The 24,638-nt window shown below is 45.3% G+C and overlaps 1 protein-coding gene across 4 annotated transcripts in view; it reads right to left on the bottom strand.

Moving 5' to 3' along the window:
• The window catches only part of LOC135055730 (protein MTSS 1-like), a 303,282-nt gene that overhangs the window by 226,912 nt on the left and 51,732 nt on the right, over positions 1–24,638 (bottom strand). For 3 of the 4 annotated variants that reach the window (XM_063960121.1, XM_063960119.1, XM_063960120.1), the window contains exon 2: positions 3,996–4,057. In XM_063960121.1, coding sequence (XP_063816191.1) covers positions 3,996–4,057 — 62 coding nt within the window. Of the gene's footprint in view, positions 1–3,995; positions 4,058–24,638 lie in introns of those variants that run through there. The other variant, XM_063960123.1, reaches the window with a different exon arrangement.

Genomic DNA, 24,638 nt, shown 5'->3' with positions numbered 1-24,638 from the left:
ATGGCTCACAACAATAATAACCAGATTTTTGTAATTATGTACAAGTAATGCAGATAATCCGCACTTGGGATGGGCGCCCAGCATCCACTACGGACTCCGAGAAATAGAATTATCGGTAAGTAAATTCTTATTTTCTCTATCGTCCTAGTGGATGCTGGGGTTCCTGAAAGGACCATGGGGATTATACCAAAGCTCCCAAACGGGCGGGAGAGTGCGGATGACTCTGCAGCACCGAATGAGAGAACTCCAGGTCCTCCTTAGCCAGGGTATCAAATTTGTAGGATTTTACAAACGTGTTTGCCCCTGACTAAATAGCCGCTCGGCAAAGTTGTAAAACCGAGACCCCTCGGGCAGCCGCCCAAGATGAGCCCACCTTCCTTGTGGAATGGGCATTTACATATTTTGGCTGTGGCAGGCCTGCCACAGAATGTGCAAGCTGAATTGTATTACACATCCAACTAGCAAAAGTCTGCTTAAAAGCAAGAGCACCCAGTTTGTTGGGTGCATACAGGATAACAGCAAGTCAGTTTTCCTGACTCCAGCCGTCCTGGAACCTATATTTTCAGGGCCCTGACCACATCTAGCAACTTGGAGTCCTCCAAGTCCCTAGTAGGCGCAAGACACCACAATAAGCTGGTTCAGGTGAAACACTGACACCACCTTAGGGAGAGAACTGGGGACGAGTCCGCAGCTCTGCCCTGTCCGAATGGACAAACAGATATGGGCTTTTTTGAGAAAAAAACCACCAATTTGACACTCGCCTGGTCCAGGCCAGGTCCAAGAGCATGTTCACTTTTCATGTGAGATGCTTCAAATCCACAGATTTGACTGGTTTTAAACCAATGTGTTTTGAGGAATCCCAGAACTACGTTGAGATCCCACAGTGCCACTGGAGGCACAAAAGGGGGTTGTATATGCAATACTCCCTTGACAACTTCTGGACTTCAGGAACTGAAGCCAATTCTTTCTGGAAGAAAAATCGACAGGGCCGAAATTTGAACCTTAATGGACCCCAATTTGAGGCCCATAGACACTCCTGTTTGCAAGAAATGCAGGAATCGACCGAGTTGAAATTTCTTCGTGGGGCCTTCCTGGCCTCACAACACGCAACATATTTTCGCCACATGTGGTGATAATGTTGTGCGGTCACCTCCTTTCTGGCTTTGACCAGGGTAGGAATGACCTCTTCCTGAATGCCTTTTCCCTTAGGATCCGGCGTTCCACCGCCATGCCGTCAAACGCAGCTGCGGTAAGTCTTGGAACAGACATGGTACTTGCTGAAACAAGTCCCTTCTTAGCGGCAGAGGCCATAAGTCCTCTGTGAGCATCTCTTGAAGTTCCGGGTACCAAGTCCTTCTTGGCCAATCCGGAGCCATGAGTATAGTTCTTACTCCTCTACGTCTTATAATTCTCAGTACCTTAGGTATGAAAAGCAGAGGATGGAACACATACACCGACTGGTACACCCACGGTGTTACCAGAACGTCCACAGCTATTGCCTGAGGGTCTCTTAACCTGGCGCAATACCTGTCCCGTTTTTTGTTCAGACGGGACGCCATCATGTCCACCTTTGGTAATTCCCAACGGTTTACAATTATGTGGAAAACTTCCCCATGAAGTTCCCACTCTGCCGGGTGGAGGTCGTGCCTACTGAGGAAGTCTGCTTCCCAGTTTCCATTCCCGGAATGAAACACTGCTGACAGTGCTATCACATGATTTTCCGCCCAGCGAAAAGTCCTTGCAGTTTTTGCCACTGCCCTCCTGCTTCTTGTGCCGCCCTGTCTATTTACGTGGGCGACTGCCGTGATGTTTTATCCCACTGGATCAATACCGGCTGACCTTGAAGCAGAGGTCTTGCTAAGCTTAGAGCATTATAAATTTACCCTTAGCTATATTTATGTGGAGAAAAATCTCCAGACTTGATCACACTCCCTGGAAATTTTTTCCTTGTGTGACTGCTCCCCAGCCTCTCGGGCTGGCCTCCGTGGTCACCAACATCCAAAACTGAATGCCGAATCTGCGGCCCTCTAGAAGATGAGCACTCTGTAACCACCACAGGAGAGACACCCTTGTCCTTGGATATAGAGTTATCCGCTGATGCATCTGAAGATGCGATCCGGACCATTTGTCCAGCAGATCCCACTGAAAAGTTCTTGCATGAAATCTGCCGACTGGAATTGCTTCGAAGGAAGTCACCATTTTTTTACCATGGCCCTTGTGCAATGATGCACTGATTTTAGGAGGTTCCTGACTAGCTCGGATAACTCCCTGGCTTTCTCTTCCGGGAGAAACACCTTTTTCTGGACTGTGTCCAGAATCATCCCTAAGCACAGGAGACTTGTTGTCGGGATCAGCTGCGATTTTGGAATATTTAGAATCCACCCCTGCTGTTGTAACAGTATCCGAGATAGTGCTACTCCGACCTCCAACTGTTCCCTGGACTTTGCCCTTATCAGGAGATCGTCCAAGTAAGGGATAATTAAGACGCCTTTTCTTCGAAGAAGAACCATCATTTCGGCCATTACCTTGGTAAAGACCCGGGGTGCCGTAGACAATCCAAACGGCAGCGTCTGAAACTGATAGTGACAGTTCTGTACCACGAACCTGAGGTACCCTTAGTGATAAGGGCAAATTTGGGACATGGAGGTAAGCATCCCTGATGTCTCGGGACACCAGATAGTCCCCTTCTTCTTCTTCCCGAGCTAAACTTTTCTAAGCAGCTCTTTAGGAGAGCCACCTAGATTGCACCCTTCTCGGCCGGGCACAAAAATCTAACTGAGGCTTGGAGGAGGGTCATAGGGGGAGGAGCCAGTGCACACCACCTGATCCTAAAGCTTTACTTTTTGTGCCCTGTCTCCTGCGGAGCCGCTATTCCCCATGGTCCTTTCAGGAACCCCAGCATCCACTAGGACGATAGAGAAAATTTATTCCATATAAGCTATCCTGTGAGCGGTTCCATGTACAATTGAAGATAGATAGCTAGAGGCTATAACATTATATGGCTGCCCCCTCTCTTTGGGACACCTACTTGTCACTAAAAAGGTTCAAACAGGCTCCTTGACCAACCACTCGAACTCTTGGGTCCGCAGAGTTCAGTCTTTCTCCTTAGTGTATAAGGGTCGCCTTCATCCAGGATACAACGCTAACTTACTTTTGACTTATTATCTTGGTTTGACCATGGTTTATGCTTGACATGACTTAAGGCCCATACACACTGGGTGATTTTGAGCTGAAAGCAGGTCACTTTTGGTGTGTTGAGCTGCTTTCAGCTCAAAGCTGCCCAGTGTGTATGGCCGAGCGATGAGCGGTGAGCGCTGATGCGCACTCCCGCTTCATCGCTGGCAGCCGCCGTTCATCTACTGGTATTACCAGTAGATGAACGGCGGGGTGAGCGGCTTTCCATAGCGACCTACTATGGAAAGCCGCTCACCCCTGACATCGATGTGTGTATGCACTGAGCGCTTTTCAGCCCAGCGATGTCAGCAATCATCGCTGTTCATACACGCTGGGCAAAAACGCCCAGTGTGTATGTACCTTACTGCTTATAAGGGATGGGTCCAACATGTTTATGGTAGTCCGTTTCAGGCCTCTGCTGCGTTTGAGCCACACTATAAACCCACATTTGGATGAGCTTGTACACACACCTTGTGGTCAATAGGATGACTGTAAAAAGCATACAGTGCATTGGATGGCAGCATGTAATTGTGTGTAAACTACTTTTGCAACATACCCCATGTATAACAACCTGGTTTTGTCTTAAAAAGAGCTGTAACTCTTCAGCAAGTTAGCCAGAACATCTGCACTCTTTGTAAACTTGTATTCTATTACGTCAGCCCTCTGTGCACATTCCTGACAAACACAACTATACAAATGTCTATGAAGAAGGAAAAATACTGGAGTACATACTCATGAGTAAGTCAAGCAATCAGGTGCAACAAGATTGTCATTGAAACAATACTATAACTGTTTATATACATATGAATCAAAATACTCACTTTAACTGTGACTGTAACTTGATAGCTTTGCTGATGAAATCTTCCCAGGTGGGATAACTGGCCTAAAAAATAAAAATAAACATACATGTAGTAAAATTAGAGCAAGAAATGTGTTACACTGCAAAACTATAAAAACACAACATAATGACAACATTAGTGCGTTACATATACTGTGCTAAATAAAAAAATCACATGCAAAGTGAATGACAGAGTTAACATTTCAGATCTAAATTAATGACAAAAACTTATCGAGTGTGATTTGCATATTTAGGGCGGAATTCAAATTTCTATGTCCATTGGCAGCCACTAGATGCTGCCTGCATGGTGCCCAATGGAGCTATCCAATTGTAGCTCTGTTCGGGTGCGATGGCTGCCGGTGTCTGCATTCCAGCTCGCAACCCCCCCCCCCCGCCGCCCCAGGGGGTGATGAGTTGAAATATGCAAAAAGTGACCCATTTGGGCACCCTAACTTAACTTTTCATGATTACAACCAGCAATTTGGTCGGGTTTAGCTACTTTACGCAGCTAAATCAGACCTTTATGGGCACAATTAGCACAAACAAAAGTAACCAATTGAATTGTGCCCTGCGATCTCTCGTCACTTTAGAGATACTTTATCTCAGTCCACTTTACCTCTCTCCAAGGCTTAGTATTAGTAAATAAACCCCTAAAACTAGGTACAAACTATGCTATTACCTGTCCAATGTGGCTGGTTGGAATGAAAATCTGGTAATGTACGAGTATAAGTGACAATCATTTGCTCCCAAACACTGGAAAATGAACAAAAATGGTCATTCAGATAAACTGATTAAATCAAATGGATTTTACCAATTTGAATGACCGTTTTTTGCCCGTTTTCCAGTGTTTGGGAGTAAATGGTTGATTGTAACTTACTTCCTTTTCATTACCAGTTTTTCAGTCCAAACAGCGAGATTGGACAGATAATCTTATAGTGTGTATAAAACTTAAATGCTGGCTATACACTAGTACGATATCGCATACGAATGTACGATTTAGATGCGTCGTATGATGCATTGTGTGCACATCGTACGTGTTTTGGGTATGATTATGATGCGATGTGCGTCCCCGTGGGTCGAATGTCGCATCCTCAGATCATATGTGCAGCACATATTATCTGTCGTAATAGTATGCACATCGTACCTTATTTTATGCACATACAATGCATCGTATACGATCAGCATCATTATGGAGTGGCATTTCTTTCCAAGTGGTCACGTGCTTTATGTGAGGCACACAATCGATTAATAGATTGTATACTTCATCATACGCACATAAAACTCCAAATCGTGTGCTAGGGGCTCCCAGGGGGGATAAAAAGGGAAATCCTCTGAGGAATCTGCTCGGATACTGGTTGTCCTAATGTATGGCCAGCTAAAGTTTTGGAACAGAGCTGTAAATTAGACATTTTGGTGCCCTATGCCAGAAAGAGAATTGGTGACCCCCACCCCCCTATAATTAAAACAGGGACTGGGCGCGCAGAATACTTGCGTAAAATATATAGGGGCGTGGACACAATACTACTAATTCACATTACACTGCACAATAGTGTCCATTATTCACATTACACCACACAGTAGTACCCCTTACACACACTATGCCAGGTGAAGCCCCTTATACCGAGGGTATACTCACAGCACATTTAGTCTCTCAGTATCCTCCACAAAAGCAGCACTGTGCGACCAGCTTCCTACAGGGCAGACATGCCATGTGGGGCGAACCACACACAGCTTCACACTCTCACTACCCACCCAGTGCTGCCGCCGGTTATATAACACAGTGGACAGCGCTACACCTGTCACCGACACCACATGCATGACCGGACAATCAAGCCGGCAAGAAAACTGTGCGGCACAGTCTGCCCTACCTTAGTTATGACCCTGTCTTGGAACACACACACACACTAAACGGACATCATACGATCTGTTTACTGCAGACATTTATACAGAATGGACAATAAAAAGGCAGTTTCTGCTTTAAACCGCATATTCCATCTTAAAAACATTTAAGAACTGCTGGAGCCTTGGTGCCTAGGCAACTACAAGCTCATCTATTTTGGCTACTCCACTCCCATGATAGTCTAAGGGGGGAATTCAATTGTTTGTGCCAGAAGCTATCAGTTCCGGGCGCCCGACAGAGCAAATCAATTGTGGGTCCTTTTGGGGCAAACTGCTACCAGGGCCAGCATTTCTGCTTGCAGCCCTCCGTGCTGGCGAGCAGAAATGCACGAAAAGTGACTCATTTGGGCACCCAAATGACACTTTTCATGTCGCGCCCAGCCATTTTACACGGCTAAACCCTGCACTGCAGGGCGCGATCAGTTTGCATAAGATGAATACTAATATACCCAAAAGCTGTTGGCAGAACTGTAACTTGGAAGATACATTTCTTCATGTATGGTGGCATTGTCCAAGCCTCTGTCGATTTTGGTCGGAAATTGGGAACTTCATTACCTCTATTACAAATATCACTGACATACTCTCCCCTAGATATTACCTTTTGCCTACTGAAATTCCAGGTGCCTCATTACCAAACTAAGCTGATTGCCAGACTGCTGCGGATGGAAACAGTCTTCTGCTCCCTCGATGCAGACCACCCTCCCCAGGATCTGGCATAAAATGGAATTCATGTCAAGCATTATCCATGGCACCTCTTTATCTTTTTATAAAATATGGGATCCTTGGGCTTCTTTTTTTCAAGTCCAACCCCCAATTCACTTAACTGATCAGTTGTCGCTCTCCTTTTTTACCCGCAACCGAACACTCCAGTCTGGAACTACAATCTTTCCCCCACACACTTCTCCTCTCCTCCTCCCCTCCTAGCGGTTCACCACTCTGCGCCTGTTTCCTAGTCTTTCCTACTTTAAACAGAAAATTGGTAAAGGTTGTTTGTTTTCTTTGTGAGCTGTCTCATTAGGCCTAAAATTAGAATGTGCTATTCATAAATTTCTTACTTTTTGTATTAGTTATACCTGGCTGTATGGATATTCTACTCTACCCGTTACTGCCTATGACATTTATTTGCTACCTGTACTAGCAACAATTGAATTGCTCTGTCGGGCGCAATCTATTGGCAGCCACAAGGAAAAACAAATGTCTACACTCTGGAGGGTATTCATTCAGTGACTTTTTTTTCGTCCAGGTGAAAAAACGCACTTTTCGGGTGTTTATAGGTCGAATTTACATTCAACCTATTCAATGCCTGTGCCGTTTTTTCGACTGGTCGAAAAAACAGACACGGGTGAAAGCCACGTGGATTGGCGAATTCACGACCGATCCACGTGTTTTGACGAATTCATGGGTGTTTCTCGTACATTTTTGGGTCCATTTTCGCCCATGCTGATTTGTCCACAAAAAAACAAAAACGAAAAGGCATGGGCGAAAATGCCTGCAATTGAATACACTTACGTCGAATTAGTGCAATTTTTACGTAAAAAACTGCACGAAATGAATACCCCCCTCTTGGAGCAATGCAACAACAGGCTCATCTCAAAAATCAGAGATCCCAGACAAATTACACCAGTGGTTCTATTAATTGGGAAGAGAAAACATATTTTAGCAGAAGTTCCTTTTCTTACTGTATTCGAGTAAAAGTCACACAATATACACATTTCCACACCATCATATCACCCAGATCACAAATTACTCCCAAATCCTCTTAAAATGTCCTTGTTACTTCACCCACACCAGAGCTGTTAAACTGCATAACCATTTCCTGTGCAAATCACTTTGAAATGTGTTTTACTTTGCAACTACGCGCTTTACATTAGTATCTAAATACACCTGCAAGATTTATTTTACAATGGTATAAACTTGCCAACTTCTGATAGGATAAGTACACAGATATAAGTATATGAAACCGTAAATTTGGAAGCTCTTGCTGAAATCATTAAGGCCAAACACTAACCTTCTAGAAGAGTAGCCTTCAGATAAAAAAAAAAACACAAAAAAAACCCAAAAACACTGTACAGCACAAAATGCTCCGTACAAAATTCTGATATATTACAGAGGTAAATACTCCAACTACAAAAGAGTAAGGAAAAACCAGTCACAGAAGTTGAAAAATCAATAAAAAAAATAAGTATACATGCTGGAGAGGAGGTAAACCATCCACCAAGCCCCACCACCTTGTGCACTAGTAGATGAACATGGCATCAATGCTTATTAAATATGTTAGCATTACATTTCTGTGACAAGCGATTAGAGGCTAGATGGATTACGGATATGGCTAGTTTCACCTTGTGCCTGACATGTGTTTTATCTGCTGTGGCAAGTACGGTTACTAGCACTGAGTGGCACTGAGGTTGGAGTAATGTTACATAGCTATGAAATTATGTAGAATGGAAGTCATCAGCTGCACAAGTCCCTTTTGGCCACAGCAGCATTCAAGTTATTTATGCAATGGTGTTACTGAAATAATTTGTATAATTGCAGGGCGTAATCTTCCATCACATCAATTATTTCTCATTAATGTTAAATAATTTTTTTATTTCAAAACAGAATAATCTAGAAAGTCCTACTAAAAGGAACAACTCGCTTAAAGATTTTGTATATTGCATGGATTTTTCTAAACACTGCATCAAGGTTCCCCTTCTAGCAGAATATGTGATAGAACCAGCATTAACCAGCACCCACCTAATATCCAGCATTAGCCCAGGTATAAATCATTACACTGTTCTAGTGGCCAACTATGCAACTAAAGAGTACAAGCTTTGTAGAATGAATACGACCTGGAATAGCAAATATCAAGAAAAAAGACTGCTGATCAAGATACAGCACATCAATGCAAGGTATAGATGCATCCTCATACACCTTGCCTCAATACACCATGTAGTGGGAGATGCCAGGCGTGAGCGAGCCATCAGGTTCTGTGCAACTCCGTTAGAGTCAGGAGTATGCGCTGAAAATGCATCTTATTTGCATCGCTATGTGAATAGGACGCACAATCAGACTCTGCTGATTAAAATGATATGCGGCATGCTCATATTCTGTGTGCGACTGCAACTGCATACAAAATGGTATGTTACAGTGTTTTCTAGGAAGCATTGTGGCATAGTATTTCATGTGGAGATACAGGTGCGGTCGCACACAGAATATAAGCATGCTGCATATCATTTTAATCGGCACAAGCTGCTCGTGCATCCTATTTACATAGTTTGCAAATAAGATGCATTTCAATGAAAAAAGTTGCACATAAAGACGTTAAGAACTACCTATACACGCCATGGTATGGTGCGATTAGAAGGGCTGTTTAACATACAGGGCGGCAAGATGTAAGTGGACACATCTGGATGGCTCAGGTGGCATCTGTGACCTAGGCTTTGAAGAATACAAAAGCTACTCATGTTCCCTAATAGGACCAGAATCGGTCGCAGGTGTGAGCTGCCACGGCAGCCAGATGTATCACCTAATGTAAGTGTCTTCATGGAGGTAGTCACACTGCCCACTGTTTCGGCTGCCATAACTATTATCATTAGTATTGACACTTACACGCTGTGTACAAAACATCCCTTGGAAACAGGTGTCCCTCCATCATACACAACTCATAATGGCTTCACGCCAACAAACAGGATCTCTTGCATGCATTCACAAGGTAGCTTCCCACCTGGCACGCAGAATTGCCCACTTCACAGATAGAAAACCGGCAGCGCAATCGGCCATTATTTCTGCTCGCACCCTCCCGAGATGGCAAGCTAAAGTCATCAAAAATTACGTCTAGTGGGCGTCCAAAATGCAATTTCCTTGACGCAACCATAATTAAGATGGGTTTAGCTCAGGGGTAGACAATCTGTGGCTCTCCAACTGCTGTGGAACTACACATACCAGCATGCCCTACCACAGGTTTACTGTTAGGATGTTCTAAAACTGTGGCAGGGCATGCTGGGATGTGTAGTTCCACAGCAGCTGGAGAGTCGCAGGTTGCCTACCCCTGGTTTAGCTGCATTACATGTCTAAACTCGATGCATTTGGGCGAGACAAACGCGAGAACCTGAAAGAATAGAATATCGCCCCGTCACTTTAGACGTAAGATCGGGAGCACAAAAACAATTTCATTCTCCCCTTGGACTTGAGTACGACTCAGAATCAAGCACATAGGGGTTGATTCAATTCGGCAACTTATGAATAGCACCGGGAATTAGCTCCCGACGCTATTCAATTCAGCTGCTAGCTACCCGCAATTGTCGGGAATTCTTCTCTCATCCCCGGGGGTGAGAGAAAAAAAAACGACAAAAGTGCTGCCGCGAGGCCGACTCTGTCGGGAATCAGCATCGCCGCGGGTAGTTAAGTCGGAGAATGCCCGTTCTCCCGAAAAAACTACCTGTTAAGTCGGCGAGAACGGGCCATCGCCGACTTAACTGGAGCTGAATTGAATAGCGTCGGGAGCTAATTCCCGGCGCTATTCATAAGTTGCCGAATTGAATCGACCCCACAGTTTACAAAAATTATCCCAAAGACACAATTACAACATCTAAATTGTATTTAATAAGCTCTTTACTTGCATCTATCTATTGCCACATACTCTTCCCAAATGGTTTGATTCATCATCATGGATATAAAGCCAAAAAAATCCCTGTACATTTGATTCTATACTGTATAATATATTCTGCTGAACTCCAGTATAAAGCCCTCTCTTTCACTCACATATACACTAGAAGGTTTATTACACAGGTTTACCAAGTAAATAATATTACCAGTTTTAAATTACTACCTCATTTACAATGTATTTGATATGCAATACCAAAGCTCCCATGTAAGCAATGTTTAGGTTGACATAAAAGCTACCATTGTGTGGAAATTCTGAAGTCTGGAGAATTAGGAAAGAGTAGATGATCGAAACTTCATTTGTTCCTTTGTCCACTGACTAGGTATGCCTTCTATACAAGGGACAAAAGGCTAGTAGGCACTCGTTGATTGTCATTTTTTTTTGTTTTTTTTTTTTGGGGGGGGGGGTTCAATATTAAAATGGTCTGCTGGTACATATCGGTGCCCACACATGAATGCATTTTTATTAACCAATATCTAGGGCTACCCTAATGTCGCTTATGATATCACATGCTGAGGTGCAGAGATCGAGTTGTTTAGCTGCAGTAGTCCCGTTTTCATGATAAATGATCAGGTGCTAGGCTACACGTGTATTTATTCCGTGCATGTTCGTGTCGTGTATATGCATGTCTAGCTTTTTGTCCTTAAACATGTTTTTTGCAAGCTCCAGAGTGCAGACTTCTACTTAGACTACATACACACACGGGCCGGATTCAAATGTGACCCCCCCGCCCGCCGGCAGCTATTCGTTTGGGTGTCTAAAGAGGTCTTTTCATGTTCGCGCCCATTACTTTAGTTGGGTTTAGGTGCTTTGTGCGCCTAAACCTGAGTGTAATGGGCGCACATATATGTGTGTGTGTGTGTTTTTATATTTTTACATACACACAGATTTAGGATTCAAGACGAGGCCTTTTACAGTTTTCTGACTCAAACCTCTCTAATTATATGCATGCAAAAGCATTTTACACACACCATGCATATATATCATGGGAAAACAGCAAAATACCCAAGTGTCAATAACTTGTCCCTAACATTGATCCATGCTGAGGCTAAAAATACTTGTAGAATGTCCCCACAGACGTGTCTTTGCACATGTTATAAATAAGACTGTTTGTTAATGGGAAGCAAATAGTTAACACCGCAGTCTCAGTACATCAAGACAATAAAATGCTTCACTAGTACATTCCAGCCTATAACTAAGAATATACTGCATAGCAGCTAGCGGCCATCTGCAGCTGCACTACACTCCTTCATGAGAAGAAAAAAAAAAAAGTTTTCCAACTGTCATTTCCTCTTTATAATGAAGACTTAGCGCTGTTCTAAAAATGGAAACGTGGATTTGTTTTCATACCCTCAGAACAAGAAAGCCCAATAGCTAATTCTAGGCTCTTTTCGCAGCTGCAGTTCAGACACTAATCGCTTGATCATATGAAATTAGCTTTTTGTGTACATTTGGGGAGCGCATGGTAATTTTTCATTTCCACAAAACTGGAAATGATAACGTAAAGTTCAAAGAATGTTTTCTACAGCACACACACATGTAATTAATCTACATTTCCTTGATAGGTTACAGAATCTGCACATACCCTAGATAAATTACAGTTCCTATTCTGTAACCTAGAAATGGTCTGTTGCCTTCTAACCCTTCTTCATTCATAGGCTGACAATTGGGTAATCTGCAACTTTAAAACCATGTTTTGTATTTTTTTTTTGTTTGTTTTTTTAGTGGGAGCAAGCTGAAGTAACGTTAATGTTCCATTCATAACCAACTATGTAAAGGAAAATATATTTTAAAATCCAGTACTGACTTTGAATAGAACATGCATGCTACAGAATGTGTTGGGTGTATCTGCAGCAAGCACGGGACCACACCCCATTTCTTTAAGTCAATCCTGCTCCTTCAGTATGTCTTGCTAATATTACTTCTCCTTTCATGTGGGAGTATTTATCACGTCACACATTATCCTCCAAACACAGGATTTTATAAACAGGACATCATAGCTGCCCATATTCTGCAACTACATTTCTGTTAATGTCTACCTTTTCTATTTACTGAATAGTCCTGGCGGGATGCAGTCAGGATGCCGGCAGTCGGAATCCCAGAACCAGAATCACAACACACGGCCAGAATGCCGACACTGGAACTCCAACAGCAGACGAAATGAGACGCTGGAATCCCAATCGTAAGTATGCCAGGGAGGTTAGATTTAGGCACCCCTGAGGACAGTTAGGGTTAGACTGTGGGGAAGGGAGGATTAGGGTTAGGAAGCCCCAGGGCGGGTGGGGTGTTGGGAGAGTGTAAGTATACTTACCTTGGGCTCAATTCAATAAAATTCAAGTTGAATAGCGCCGGGAATTAGCTCCCAGGACTATTCAATGCAGTGCCCTTAGAGACCCAATGACGGGATTTCTTCTCGCACACACAGAAAGGCAAGAGCAGAAATCCAACAAAAGCGTTGTCGCGATGCTGATTTCTGCCCCTAGCATGGCGGAAACAGCATCGCGCCAGGCACTTAAGTTGGAGAATGCCAGATCTTCAGACAAAACACATTGTGCTGTATTGAATAGCCCCAGAAGCTATTTCCCAGCGATATTCAACTCGCTTAGAATTGAATCGAGCCCCTAGACCCTGTTGGAATTCTCTCCATCAGAGCCACAAGTTAAAGTTCACAATGACATAATATGCAATGAATTCTAATCTGGAAGCTCTGACATGTAGGAGTCTCAGAACATTGGTGCACTAAGACATATGGAGTTCCAGAGCAACAGTGCACACAGACAAGCAGGATCCCAGGCATACTGACACTTTACCATAGATTAAAATAACTAGTCATTAAAATATGATATCCTCTTTCATCAACCTTGTTGCAGTCAAATTACAGAAGGAGGAAGCAAGATGATGAGAAGTGTGTGTCATTAGGGTGAAGCAGACATAGCTATCTGCTTTAGATAACCTCCCACTCATACACTACACCCAGTTTAGGGAGGCTCCATGCCGCCCATGTTCTTAAGACAATATTGGAGCTACACCTGCCAATGCAGTCACACAACATTCCTCCAGACTAGTATACAACAACACTGCAGCCTGATTATATTGCTTAGTCCCAGAAAATCTGTTAAGATAAACAAAAATATACTCTTCTTTGCATATACAGCAACACATTGTCTATTGTCTATGTGGCTGCTATGTAAAACAAGGCATGCCGTGCAAGTTGCTCGAGTCAGAAGAGAACCTTTATAGGCTATGCTGATGCATCGAGTTTTTGACAGAACCTCAATAACTTGCAACGTATTCCAAGTTTTATTGCATGAATAGAACATAACATGTACGTAAAGAAGGCATTATGCAACTACATAATAAGTATTCTCAGTACAGTGTTTATTATAAATAAGTTGAATTCATATTCCCCCATATAGAAAAGTGGGACAATCTTCCATCACCGGGAGAATCACCACTCTATTACTGAAGTACAGAAGCACACATACCTACAGATAATACTCTTTCTATGTATAATTGCTTTAAACATGGCCATGCAAGCAGCAGAAGAGTTGGTCGAGCTGAAATACTCGCTGGCGCAGATAACCTTTTCATCCTCCGATGGGCTACTGGTTACTACAGCCTAACGTCCTGCACTGCACAGCCATGTCAAACTAGTTTTTACATCTTTTTTGTCATTAAAATGTTTACTTTGCAAGAAATGGCAATAGTGTTATTGTATCCTAGCAAATTGAAAAGCCGGATTAAAATAAAGAACATTTCTTTTGTTCCTTAAAACATAAGTTCACACAAATTTGGGGAGTCGCATACAATTCTAACTCATCATCAAATATTATGTAAAAACAAACAAAAATAAAACCATAAATGCAAAATATTTCTGACCCTGAAAAAATAAAAATTACAGCCTGCATATTTAAAATGTTCCCATTAATACACTTTATCAGCCATGACATGCCCACCCATGAGATGAATAATAAGATTTTACTTACCGGTAAATCTATTTCTCGTAGTCCGTAGTGGATGCTGGGGACTCCGTAAGGACCATGGGGAATAGACGGGCTCCGCAGGAGACAGTGCACTTTAAGAAAGAATTAGGACTACTGGTGTGAACTGGCTCCTCCCTCTATGCCCCTCCTCCAGACCTCAGTTAAGGAAACTGTGCCCGGAAGAGCCGACAGTACAAGGAAAGGATTTTGGAATCCAGGGTAAGACTCATACCAGCCACACCGTATAACTCGTGATAAACTTACCCAGTTAACAGTATGAACAACAACAGAGCATCAGACAAACCTGATGCAACCATAATATAAACCTTATTTAAGCAATAACTATATACAAGTATTGCAGAAGAAGTCCGCACTTGGGACGGGCGCCCAGCATCCACTACGGACCAAGAGAAATAGATTTACCGGTAAGTAAAATCTTATTTTCTCTAACGTCCTAGTGGATGCTGGGGACTCCGTAAGGACCATGGGTATTATACCAAAGCACCCAAACGGGCGGGAGAGTGCGGATGACTCTGCAGCACCGAATGAGCAAACTCAAGGTCCTCCTCAGCCAGGGTATCAAACTTGTAGAACTTTGCAAAGGTGTTTGAACCCGACCAAGTAGCTGCTCGGCAAAGCTGTAATGCCGAGACCCCTCGGGCAGCCGCCCAAGAATAGCCCACCTTCCTTGTGGAATGGGCTTTTACTGATTTTGGATGCGGCAATCCAGGCGCAGAATGAGCCTGCTGAATTGTGTTACAGATCCAGCGAGCAATAGTTTGCTTTGAAGCAGGAGCACCCAGCTTGTTGGAAGCATACAGGGTAAACAGCGAGTCAGTTTTCCTGACTCCAGCCGTTCTGGCTACATAAATCTTCAAAGCCCTGACTACATCTAATAACTTGGAATCCTCCAAGTCACGAGTAGCCGCAGGCACCACAATAGGTTGGTTCAAATGAAAGGATGACACCACCTTCGGCAGAAATTGCGGACGAGTCCGTAACTCTGCCCTGTCCATATGGAAAACCAGATAGGGGCTTTTACATGACAAAGCCGCCAATTCAGACACACGCCTAGCCGAAGCTAAGGCCAACAGCATGACCACTTTCCACGTGAGATATTTTAACTCCACGGTCTTAAGTGGCTCAAACCAGTGAGAATTCAGGAAACTCACCACATTAAGATCCCAAGGTGCCACTGGTGGCACAAAAGGGGGCTGAATATGCAGCACTCCCTTTACAAACGTCTGGACTTCAGGAAGAGAAGCCAGTTCCTTTTGAAAGAAAATGGATAGGGCCGAAATCTGGACCTTAATGGACCCTAATTTTAAGCCCATAGTCACTCCCGCCTGTAGGAAGTGAAGGAAACGGCCCTGTTGGAATACCTCTGTAGGGGCCTTCCTGGCCTCACACCAAGCAACATATTTTCGCTATATACGGTGATGTTTTGCTGTCACGTCCTTCCTAGCCTTTATCAGCGTAGGAATAACCTCATCCGGAATGCCTTTTTCCTCTAGGATCCGGCGTTCAACCGCCATGCCGTCAAACGCAGCCGCGGTAAGTCTTGGAACAGACAGGGCCCCTGTTGCAACAGATCCTGTCTGAGAGGCAGAGGCCATGGGTCCTCTGTGAGCATTTCTAGCAATTCCGGATACCAAGCCCTTCTTGGCCAATCCGGAACAATGAGTATTGTTCTCACTCCTCTTTTTCTTACGATTCTCAGCACCTTGTGTATGAGAGGAAGAGGAGGAAACACATAAACCGACTGGAACACCCACAGTGTCACTAGTGCGTCGCTATCGCCTGAGGGTCTCTTGACCTGGCGCAATACCTTTGTAGCTTTTTGTTGAGGCGGGATGCCATCATGTACACCTGTGGCAGTTCCCATCGATTTGTAATCTGTGTGAAGACTTCTTGATGAAGTCCCCACTCTCCCGGTTGGAGGTCGTGCCTGCTGAGGAAGTCTGCTTCCCAGTTGTCCACTCCCGGAATCAACACTGCTGACAGTGCTTGCACGTGATTCTCCGCCCAGCAAAGAATTCTGGTGGCTTCTGCCATTGCCACCCTGCTTCTTGTGCCGCCCTGGCGGTTTACATGAGCCACTGCGGTGATGTTGTCTGACTGAATCAGCACCGGTTGGTTGCGAAGCAGAGGCTCCGCTTGACTCAGGGCGTTGTATATGGCCCTTAGTTCCAGGATATTGATGTGCAGACAAGTCTCTTGACTTGACCACAGCCCCTGGAAGTTTCTTCCCTGAGTGACTGCCCCCCACCCTCGGAGGCTTGCATCCGTGGTCACCAGGACCCAGTCCTGTATGCCGAACCTGCGGCCCTCAAGAAGGTGAGCACTCTGCAGCCACCACAGAAGAGACACCCTGGCCCTGGGGGATAGGGTGATCAGCCGATGCATCTGAAGATGCGATCCGGACCACTTGTCCAACTGATCCCACTGAAAGGTCCTCGCATGGAACCTACCGAAGGGAATGGCTTCGTATGATGCCACCATCTTTCCCAGGACTCGCGTGCATAGATGCACCGACACCTGTTTTGGTTTTAAGAGGTCTCTGACCAGAGTCACGAGCTCCTGGGCCTCCTGCTCCGGGAGAAACACCTTCTTCCGGTCTGTGTCCAGAATCATGCCCAGGAAGGGCAGACTCGTCGTAGGAATCAGCTGCGACTTTGGAATATTCAGAATCCAGCCGTGCTGTTGTAACACCTCCCGAGAGTGTGCTACGCTGATCAGCAACTGCTCTCTGGACCTCGCCTTTATGAGGAGATCGTCCAAGTATGGGATAATTGTAACTCCTTGCTTTCGCAGAAGCACCATCATTTCTGCCATTACCTTGGTAAATATTCTCGGTGCCGTGGACAGACCAAACGGCAACATCTGGAATTGGTAATGACAGTCCTGTACCACAAATCTGAGGTACTCCTGATGAGGTGGATAAATGGGGACATGCACGTAAGCATCCTTTATGTCCAGAGACACCATAAAATCCCCCTCTTCCAGGCTTGCAATGACCGCCCTGAGCGATTCCATCTTGAACTTGAACCTTTTCAGGTAAATGTTCAGGGATTTTAAATTCAATTGGGGTCTGACCGAACCGTCCGGTTTCGGAACCACAAACATTGTGGAATAGTAACCCCTTCCCTGTTGAGGGAGGGGAACCTTTACCACCACCTGCTGGAGATATAACTTGTGAATTGCCGCTAACACTACTTCCCTTTCTATGGGGGAAGCTGGCAGGGCCGATTTGAGGTTACGTTGAGGGGGCATCACTTCGAATTCCAGCTTGTATCCCTGAGACACAATCTGTATAGCCCAGGGATCCACCCGTGAGCGAACCCACTGGTGGCTGAAATTTCGGAGACGTGCCCCCACCGCTCCTGGCTCCACCTGTGGAGCCCCAGCGTCATGCAGTGGATTTAGTGGAAACCGGGGAGGACTTCTGTTTCTGGGAACTAGCTGTATTGTGCAGCTTCTTTCCTCTACCCCTGCCAAGAAAGGACGCACCTCTGACTTTCTTGCCTCTTTGTGATCGAAAGGACTGCATTTGGTAATACGGTGCTTTCTTAGGTTGTGAGGGAATATATGGCAAAAAATGTGACTTCCCAGCCGTAGCTGTGGAAACTAGGTCCGAGAGACCGTCCCCAAACAATTCCTCACCCTTCTAAGGTAAAACCTCCCTGTGCTTTTTTGAGTCGGCATCACCTGTCCATTGCCGAGTCCACAGGACCCTTCTGGCAGAAATTGACATTGCATTTATTCTAGAGCCCAGTAGGCAAATGTCTCTCTGGGCATCCCTCATGTATAGGACAGCGTCTTTTATATGCCCCAGGGTCAGCAATATAGTATCCTTGTCCAAGGTATCAAGCTCCTCAGACAGAGTATCTGTCCATGCTGCTACAGCACTACACATCCAGGCCAACGCAATTGCCGGCCTTAGTAGGGTACCTGAATGTGTATAAACGGACTTCAGGATACCTTCCTGCTTTCTATCCACAGGATCTTTTAGGGCGGCCGTATCCTGTGACGGCAGGGCTACCTTCTTAGATAAGCGTGTCAAAGCTTTGTCTACCCTAGGGGAGGATTCCCAGCGTAACCTGTCCGTTGGCTGGAAAGGATACGCCATAAGTAACCGTTTGGAAACCTGCATTTTCCTATCAGGAGAATCCCAAGCTTTTTCACATAACTCATTTAACTCATGTGAAGGGGGAAAAGTCACTTCTTGCCTTTTCTCCCCAAACATATAAACCCTCTTGGCAGGGACAGGGTTTTCCTCTGAGATGTGCAATACATCCTTCATTGCTATAATCATGTAGCGGATGGCTTTAGCCATTTTAGGCTGCAACTTTGCATCATCGCCATCGACACTGGAGTCAGAATCCGTGTCGATATCCGTGTCAACAATTTGGGATAGTGGGCGCTTCCGAGACCCTGACGGCCTCTTCGCTGTAGGATCAGGCATGGGTTGGGACCCTGACTGTCCCAAGGCATCAGCTTTATCCAACCTTTTATGCAAGGAGTTTACATTATCATTTAACACCTTCCACATATCCATCCAATCAGGTGTCGGCGCCGTCGGCGGAGACACCACATTCATCTGCACCTGCTCTGCTTCCACAGCCTTCCTCGTCAAACATGTCGACACAAGCGTACTGACACACCACACACACAGGGGATGCTCTATAAGGACAGAACCCCCACAAGGCCTTTTGGAGAGACAGAGAGAGAGTATGCCAGCACACACCCCAGCGCTATATGACCCAGGAATTACACAGTAACTTAGTGTTTACCCAGTAGCCGCTGTATATACGGATATTGCGCTAAATTTATGTGCCCCCCCTCTCTTTTTACCCTCTTTCTACCGTGAATCTGCAGGGGAGAGCCTGGGGAGCTTCCTCTCAGCGGAGCTGTGGAGAGAAAATGGCGCTGGTGAGTGCTGAGGAAGAAGCCCCGCCCCCTCAGCGGCAGGCTTCTGTCCCGCGATTTTGTGTAAAATAATGGCGGGGGCTCATGCATATATACAGTGCCCAACTGTATATATGCCCTTTTATGCCAAGAGGTACTTAATTGCTGCCCAGGGCGCCCCCCCCTGCGCCCTGCACCCTACAGTGACCGGAGTGTGTGTGTTTGATGTGGGAGCAATGGCGCACAGCTGCAGTGCTGTGCGCTACCTCATATGAAGACTGGAGTCTTCTGCTGCCGCTTTTGACGTCTTCTTGCTTCACACGCCGGCTTCTGGCTCTGCGAGGGGGGCGGCGGCGCGGCTCCGGGATCGGACGACCAAGGGTGCGTTCCTGTGTTCGATCCCTCTGGAGCTAATGGTGTCCAGTAGCCTAAGAAGCATGACCTATCCGCAGTTAGGTCTGCTTCTCTCCCCTCAGTCCCACGTAGCAGAGAGCCTGTTGCCAGCAGATCTCTCTGAAAATAAAAAATCCTAACAAAATACTTTATTAGCAAGCTCAGGAGAGCTCACTAAAGTGCACCCAGCTCGGCCGGGCACAGATTCTAACTGAGGTCTGGAGGAGGGACAGAGTGAGGAGCCAGTGCACACCAGTAGTCCTAATTCTTTCTTAAAGTGCCCTGTCTCCTGCGGAGCCCGTCTATTCCCCATGGTCCTTACGGAGTCCCCAGCATCCACTAGGACGTTAGAGAAAAATGTAATACAATACAAATAGGTACTTTTCTTAGGGGGCAACACATCAATTCACGTGCAGTCAGTGACATCACTCAGGCCCCTGCCACAAAGTGATGTCACAGAAACTGATAGACTGCATTCTAATTCAGTCACAAATGACTGCACGGTGTGTAAGCCTCAATTTACTACAGGATGGCACTTCATGTAAAGTTGTCAGCCATTGCTTAGCTCAGTGATTACACTGCTTATTTAGTGTGCAGATCCCTAATATTAAAAGCAAACTACATGGAAAATGTAGGATAACGATACCAGGAAGAGATTAAACTTCAAACACATCTCAACATCAGTATTTCTATGTATCCCAACTAACTAAATTAAAAAAAGTTTTCCTTCCTCTGGAAAACCAAAGCTCATTTGCCCGACAGGAAAAAAAAAAAAAAAAAAAAAGACACGATGTGAACATAAATTCCATCATCTGGAATCACATTTAAGCAGTAGCATGTGGCTGTTCTATACAGTCAGCAGCAAAACGCAGTATTAGATGATCGTTTAATGTGAAATCTCCATGGGACAAGCATACAAAACATTCCCAGGTAGTACGCACCCAGGGACTGTAAAAGGACTGTTGTTAACAGTGTATTAAGCACAGAAAAACAGCTATAGGCCTGAATAGTACCCAACATGTAATAGAATTAAAAGCAGTTTCACTGTTGCAGTAACACAGAATCTAGAAGCCAGTGGCACTGGAATATAGAAGCTTGAGGTAAAAACATATCAAAATCCACATCATAGTACCACAGTTATCTTCTGGTGTGGACAAACAAAGGAAAGGCAAACACTGTCAAATTTAGAAGTCAGGCTTCAATTTAAAAAGGGAAGTCTAAAAAGTAGGGAGGAATCAGAGGCTATGTAACGCTTTAACCAAGTCACTGGACAGACAGATTCACTGTTGAGCATGTATGTAGGAAAAACAGGTGTGGATCATAGGGTCGACCACTATTGGTCGACAGTAACTAAGTTGACACCTGAAATTGGCCGACACAAGCATTAGGTCGGCATGACAAAATATCTACCATAGTTTAAAAAAAATATTAATTTGGTGTCGTTTTCTTCGTAGTGTGACCGGAAACCCCAATTAGTGCTCCGGGTCCACTCGCCATGCTTCGGGCAAGGTGCCTCGCACTGGTTACCGTTCCCAACTGTAGTCCATGTGGATCGTAAAGTAAGAAAAAGTTTAAAAAAAATTAAAAAATTTGTGAAAAAAATCATATTGACCTTTTGTCATGTCGACCTAGAACATATCGTCCTAGTAACCATGTCAACCTAATGCAGGTCAACCAATAGTGGTCGACCTAGAGATCGGTAAAACAAATGTCCCTATAAAACACACGGGTTAAATGGACTCCTAAATAAGAGCAGGTGTGTGCCCCAACAATATAAGCCAGCATAATCATAGGTCTTAATGTGGAACTGAACGGTGTAGTGGGACCATAGCAATACACAGTCCCCACAGGGGAAATATGCCTGCGTAAACAAAACATCAGTACATTTACAAATGAATCAGCTGAATTAATACCAGGCATATGGTTGTCAGACAACCAGAAATGCCTGCTGGCAGGTAATTTTTACCCCGACGCGTCCTTTATCAAAAGATGAGCAGCATTTATTACATGTACCATGTCACAACTGAGGGCCTGAGCTGACGGGAGGCAGCCTCAGTTGTAGGGGCTGAGATGTAACGGAACCTGGGAGGTTGTATCAGACCCCTAGACATGTAAGTAACATGTAGAATAACTGCCCGAAGGCGTGACCACGACAACCAGGATAAAAGTCAATGATGTTTATTATGACAAACTCCGTAACACAGCAGCAGTAAAAGGAAACATAAAAGTCAACAGAGGATAAATACAATTCCTGGGTACTACAGGGTGGCAAGGGCCACAGGCACTGGTAGTGTGAGACAGTTCTTATAATCTTCTAGTTGGAAAGTCCTTACCAGGCCTGACTGTAGCAATGGAGAGAACCCAGGATCGTACCAGCTGATGTTCCAGGAAAGGCTGGGCTGCTGAAGGTAAAATGGCTGCTGTGGATACTGGCTGGAACCAGACTGTTGTTGGTACGGAGTGGATACTGGCTGGAACCAGTTAAATAAAAAACGAACTTGAGAGCGATGAAATAATAATGAAGTTTGGAGTTTGAGAGCGGTGAAATAATAATACCGGTGGAGAGTGGTAAACTGCAGAAAAGGACACCTGCCCTTTAAGAGAAGCTATACACTGCTGGAAGCTGGGCTGGAAGCAGGTGATTGTTTGAGAGCGGTGAAATAATAATACCGGTGGAGAGTGGTAAACTGCAGAAAGGACACCGGCCCTTTAAGAGAAGCTGTACACTGCTGGAAGCTGGGCTGGAAGCAGGTGATTGTTGTAGCTGGAAACAGGTGAGTCCAGAATGGATCGGAGAGTCAGGCTACACCGCAGATGGAATGCTGGTGCGGGTCTCTATAGCAGAAGTCTGGAGACAGGAGCTGGAACCTGGAAGACAACCACAGGAGAGAGACAAACTGGAACTAGGTTAGACAACCAAAGCACTGACGCCTTCCTTGCTCAGGCACAACCTATTTATACCTGCAGCAAGGAAGGCATTGGCTAGGCAATTATGCAAATTAATAATACTGACAACGGATTGGTAGGAATGATCAGCTGACAGAATCCAAGATGGCTGCGCCCATGCAGACACTTGGAGGGAAGTTTGGATTGTAATCCATGTGAGAATTGAAACAGTAATGGCGACGCCGGCCACAGGAGACAGGAGACGCCAGACTGACAAGCGCACATTTAACCACGCGGGCACAGCGGAGGCCGCGGCTGATGAAATCACCGCTCTGACATTCTGCATGTGGAAACTCAGGAACAGCGGGATCCGGTCCTGGAACGCTGAGCCAGCCTTAGGAGGCATCTGAAGGGTAAGTAATGGCGTCCAGATACCCGGATCGTGACAGCACCCCCCCTTTAGGAGTGGCCCCAGGACACTTTTTAGGCTTTAAAGGAAACTTTGCGTGGAAATTTCGGACCAAGGCAGGAGCATGGACGTCTGAGGCATTGGTCCAAGAGCGTTCTTCAGGACCATAGCCCTTCCAGTCAATGAGGTATTGTAACTGACCGTAACGGAAACGTGAGTCCAAAATCTTGGCCACCTCGTACTCGACTCCCCGTTGAGTCTGAACTTTGGGAGCTGGAGGAAGTGCGGAATGAAACCGATTCAGGATCAGCGGTTTCAACAAAGAAACATGAAATGTCCTGGGTATTTTCAAGAAGGATGGTAACTGTAACCTGTAGGCAACAGGATTGATGACTTGTTCAATCTTGAAGGGTCCGATGTAGCGAGGTGCAAATTTCATGCTGGGAACTCTCAACCTCAAATTCTTCGTGGACAGCCACACACGATCACCCACCTTGAGAGCAGGAACCGCTCTACGCTTCCTATCGGCAAACTTCTTATACCTGAATGAGGCTTTAAGCAGTGCTGCGCGGACGTTCCTCCAGTTATTTGAAAACTGACGCAAGGTGACATCCACTGCTGGAACAGAAGTTGCGGGAAGCGGTTGGAATTCTGGGACTTTAGGGTGGAATCCATAATTAATGAAGAATGGTGTAGAAGAAGATGAGGAATGGTATTGATTGTTGTGGCTGAACTCGGCCCAAGGAAGGAGTTGAACCCAGTCATCTTGAGAGGAAGACACATATATACGGAGGAAGGCCTCCAAGTCCTGATTCACCCTCTCGGTTTGACCATTGGTCTGAGGATGGTAAGCCGTGGAAAACTTTAACTTGACTTGGAGGGCTTGACACAAACTTCGCCAAAATTTGGCTACAAATTGTACTCCACGATCCGAGATGATCTCTTCAGGAAGACCGTGAAGTCGGAAGATCTCTTGTATAAACACTTGAGCCAACTTGGAAGCTGACGGAAGACCGGTGAGAGGGATGAAATGTGCCATCTTGGTGAACCGGTCAACTACCACCCAGATGGTATTAAACTTGTTGCAGATAGGTAGATCGGAAACAAAGTCCATCGACAAATGGGTCCAAGGTCGACGGGGAACAGATAATGGAACCAGTTGCCCCGCAGGCGACTGGCGGGAGACTTTGTGTTGGGCACACTTTGGGCAGGAGGCAATAAATTCCATAACGTCCTTCTTCAGAGTTGGCCACCAGTAGGACCTAGAAATAAATTCAAGGGTTTTCTGAATGCCTGTATGTCCAGCAAAACGGGAAGCATGGGCCCAATGCATGAGCTTCTTCCTTAGAACTGGCTTAACAAAACTTTTCCCTGGTGGAGGCGTAGAGTCCATCCCTACCGTGGAGAATGCCAACGGATTAATAATAGGATGCTTGTCTGCAGACTCGGACTCATTTTCTTGCTCCCATGAGCGGGAAAGGGCATCGGCCTTAGGATTCTGAG

This window comes from Pseudophryne corroboree, chromosome 3, assembly GCF_028390025.1.
Source record: "Pseudophryne corroboree isolate aPseCor3 chromosome 3, aPseCor3.hap2, whole genome shotgun sequence".
In the NCBI taxonomy this organism is placed as follows: domain Eukaryota; kingdom Metazoa; phylum Chordata; class Amphibia; order Anura; family Myobatrachidae; genus Pseudophryne; species Pseudophryne corroboree.
The sequence above is the reverse complement of the archived record's forward strand: the minus strand, read 5'-3'. Positions and strand labels throughout refer to the sequence as shown.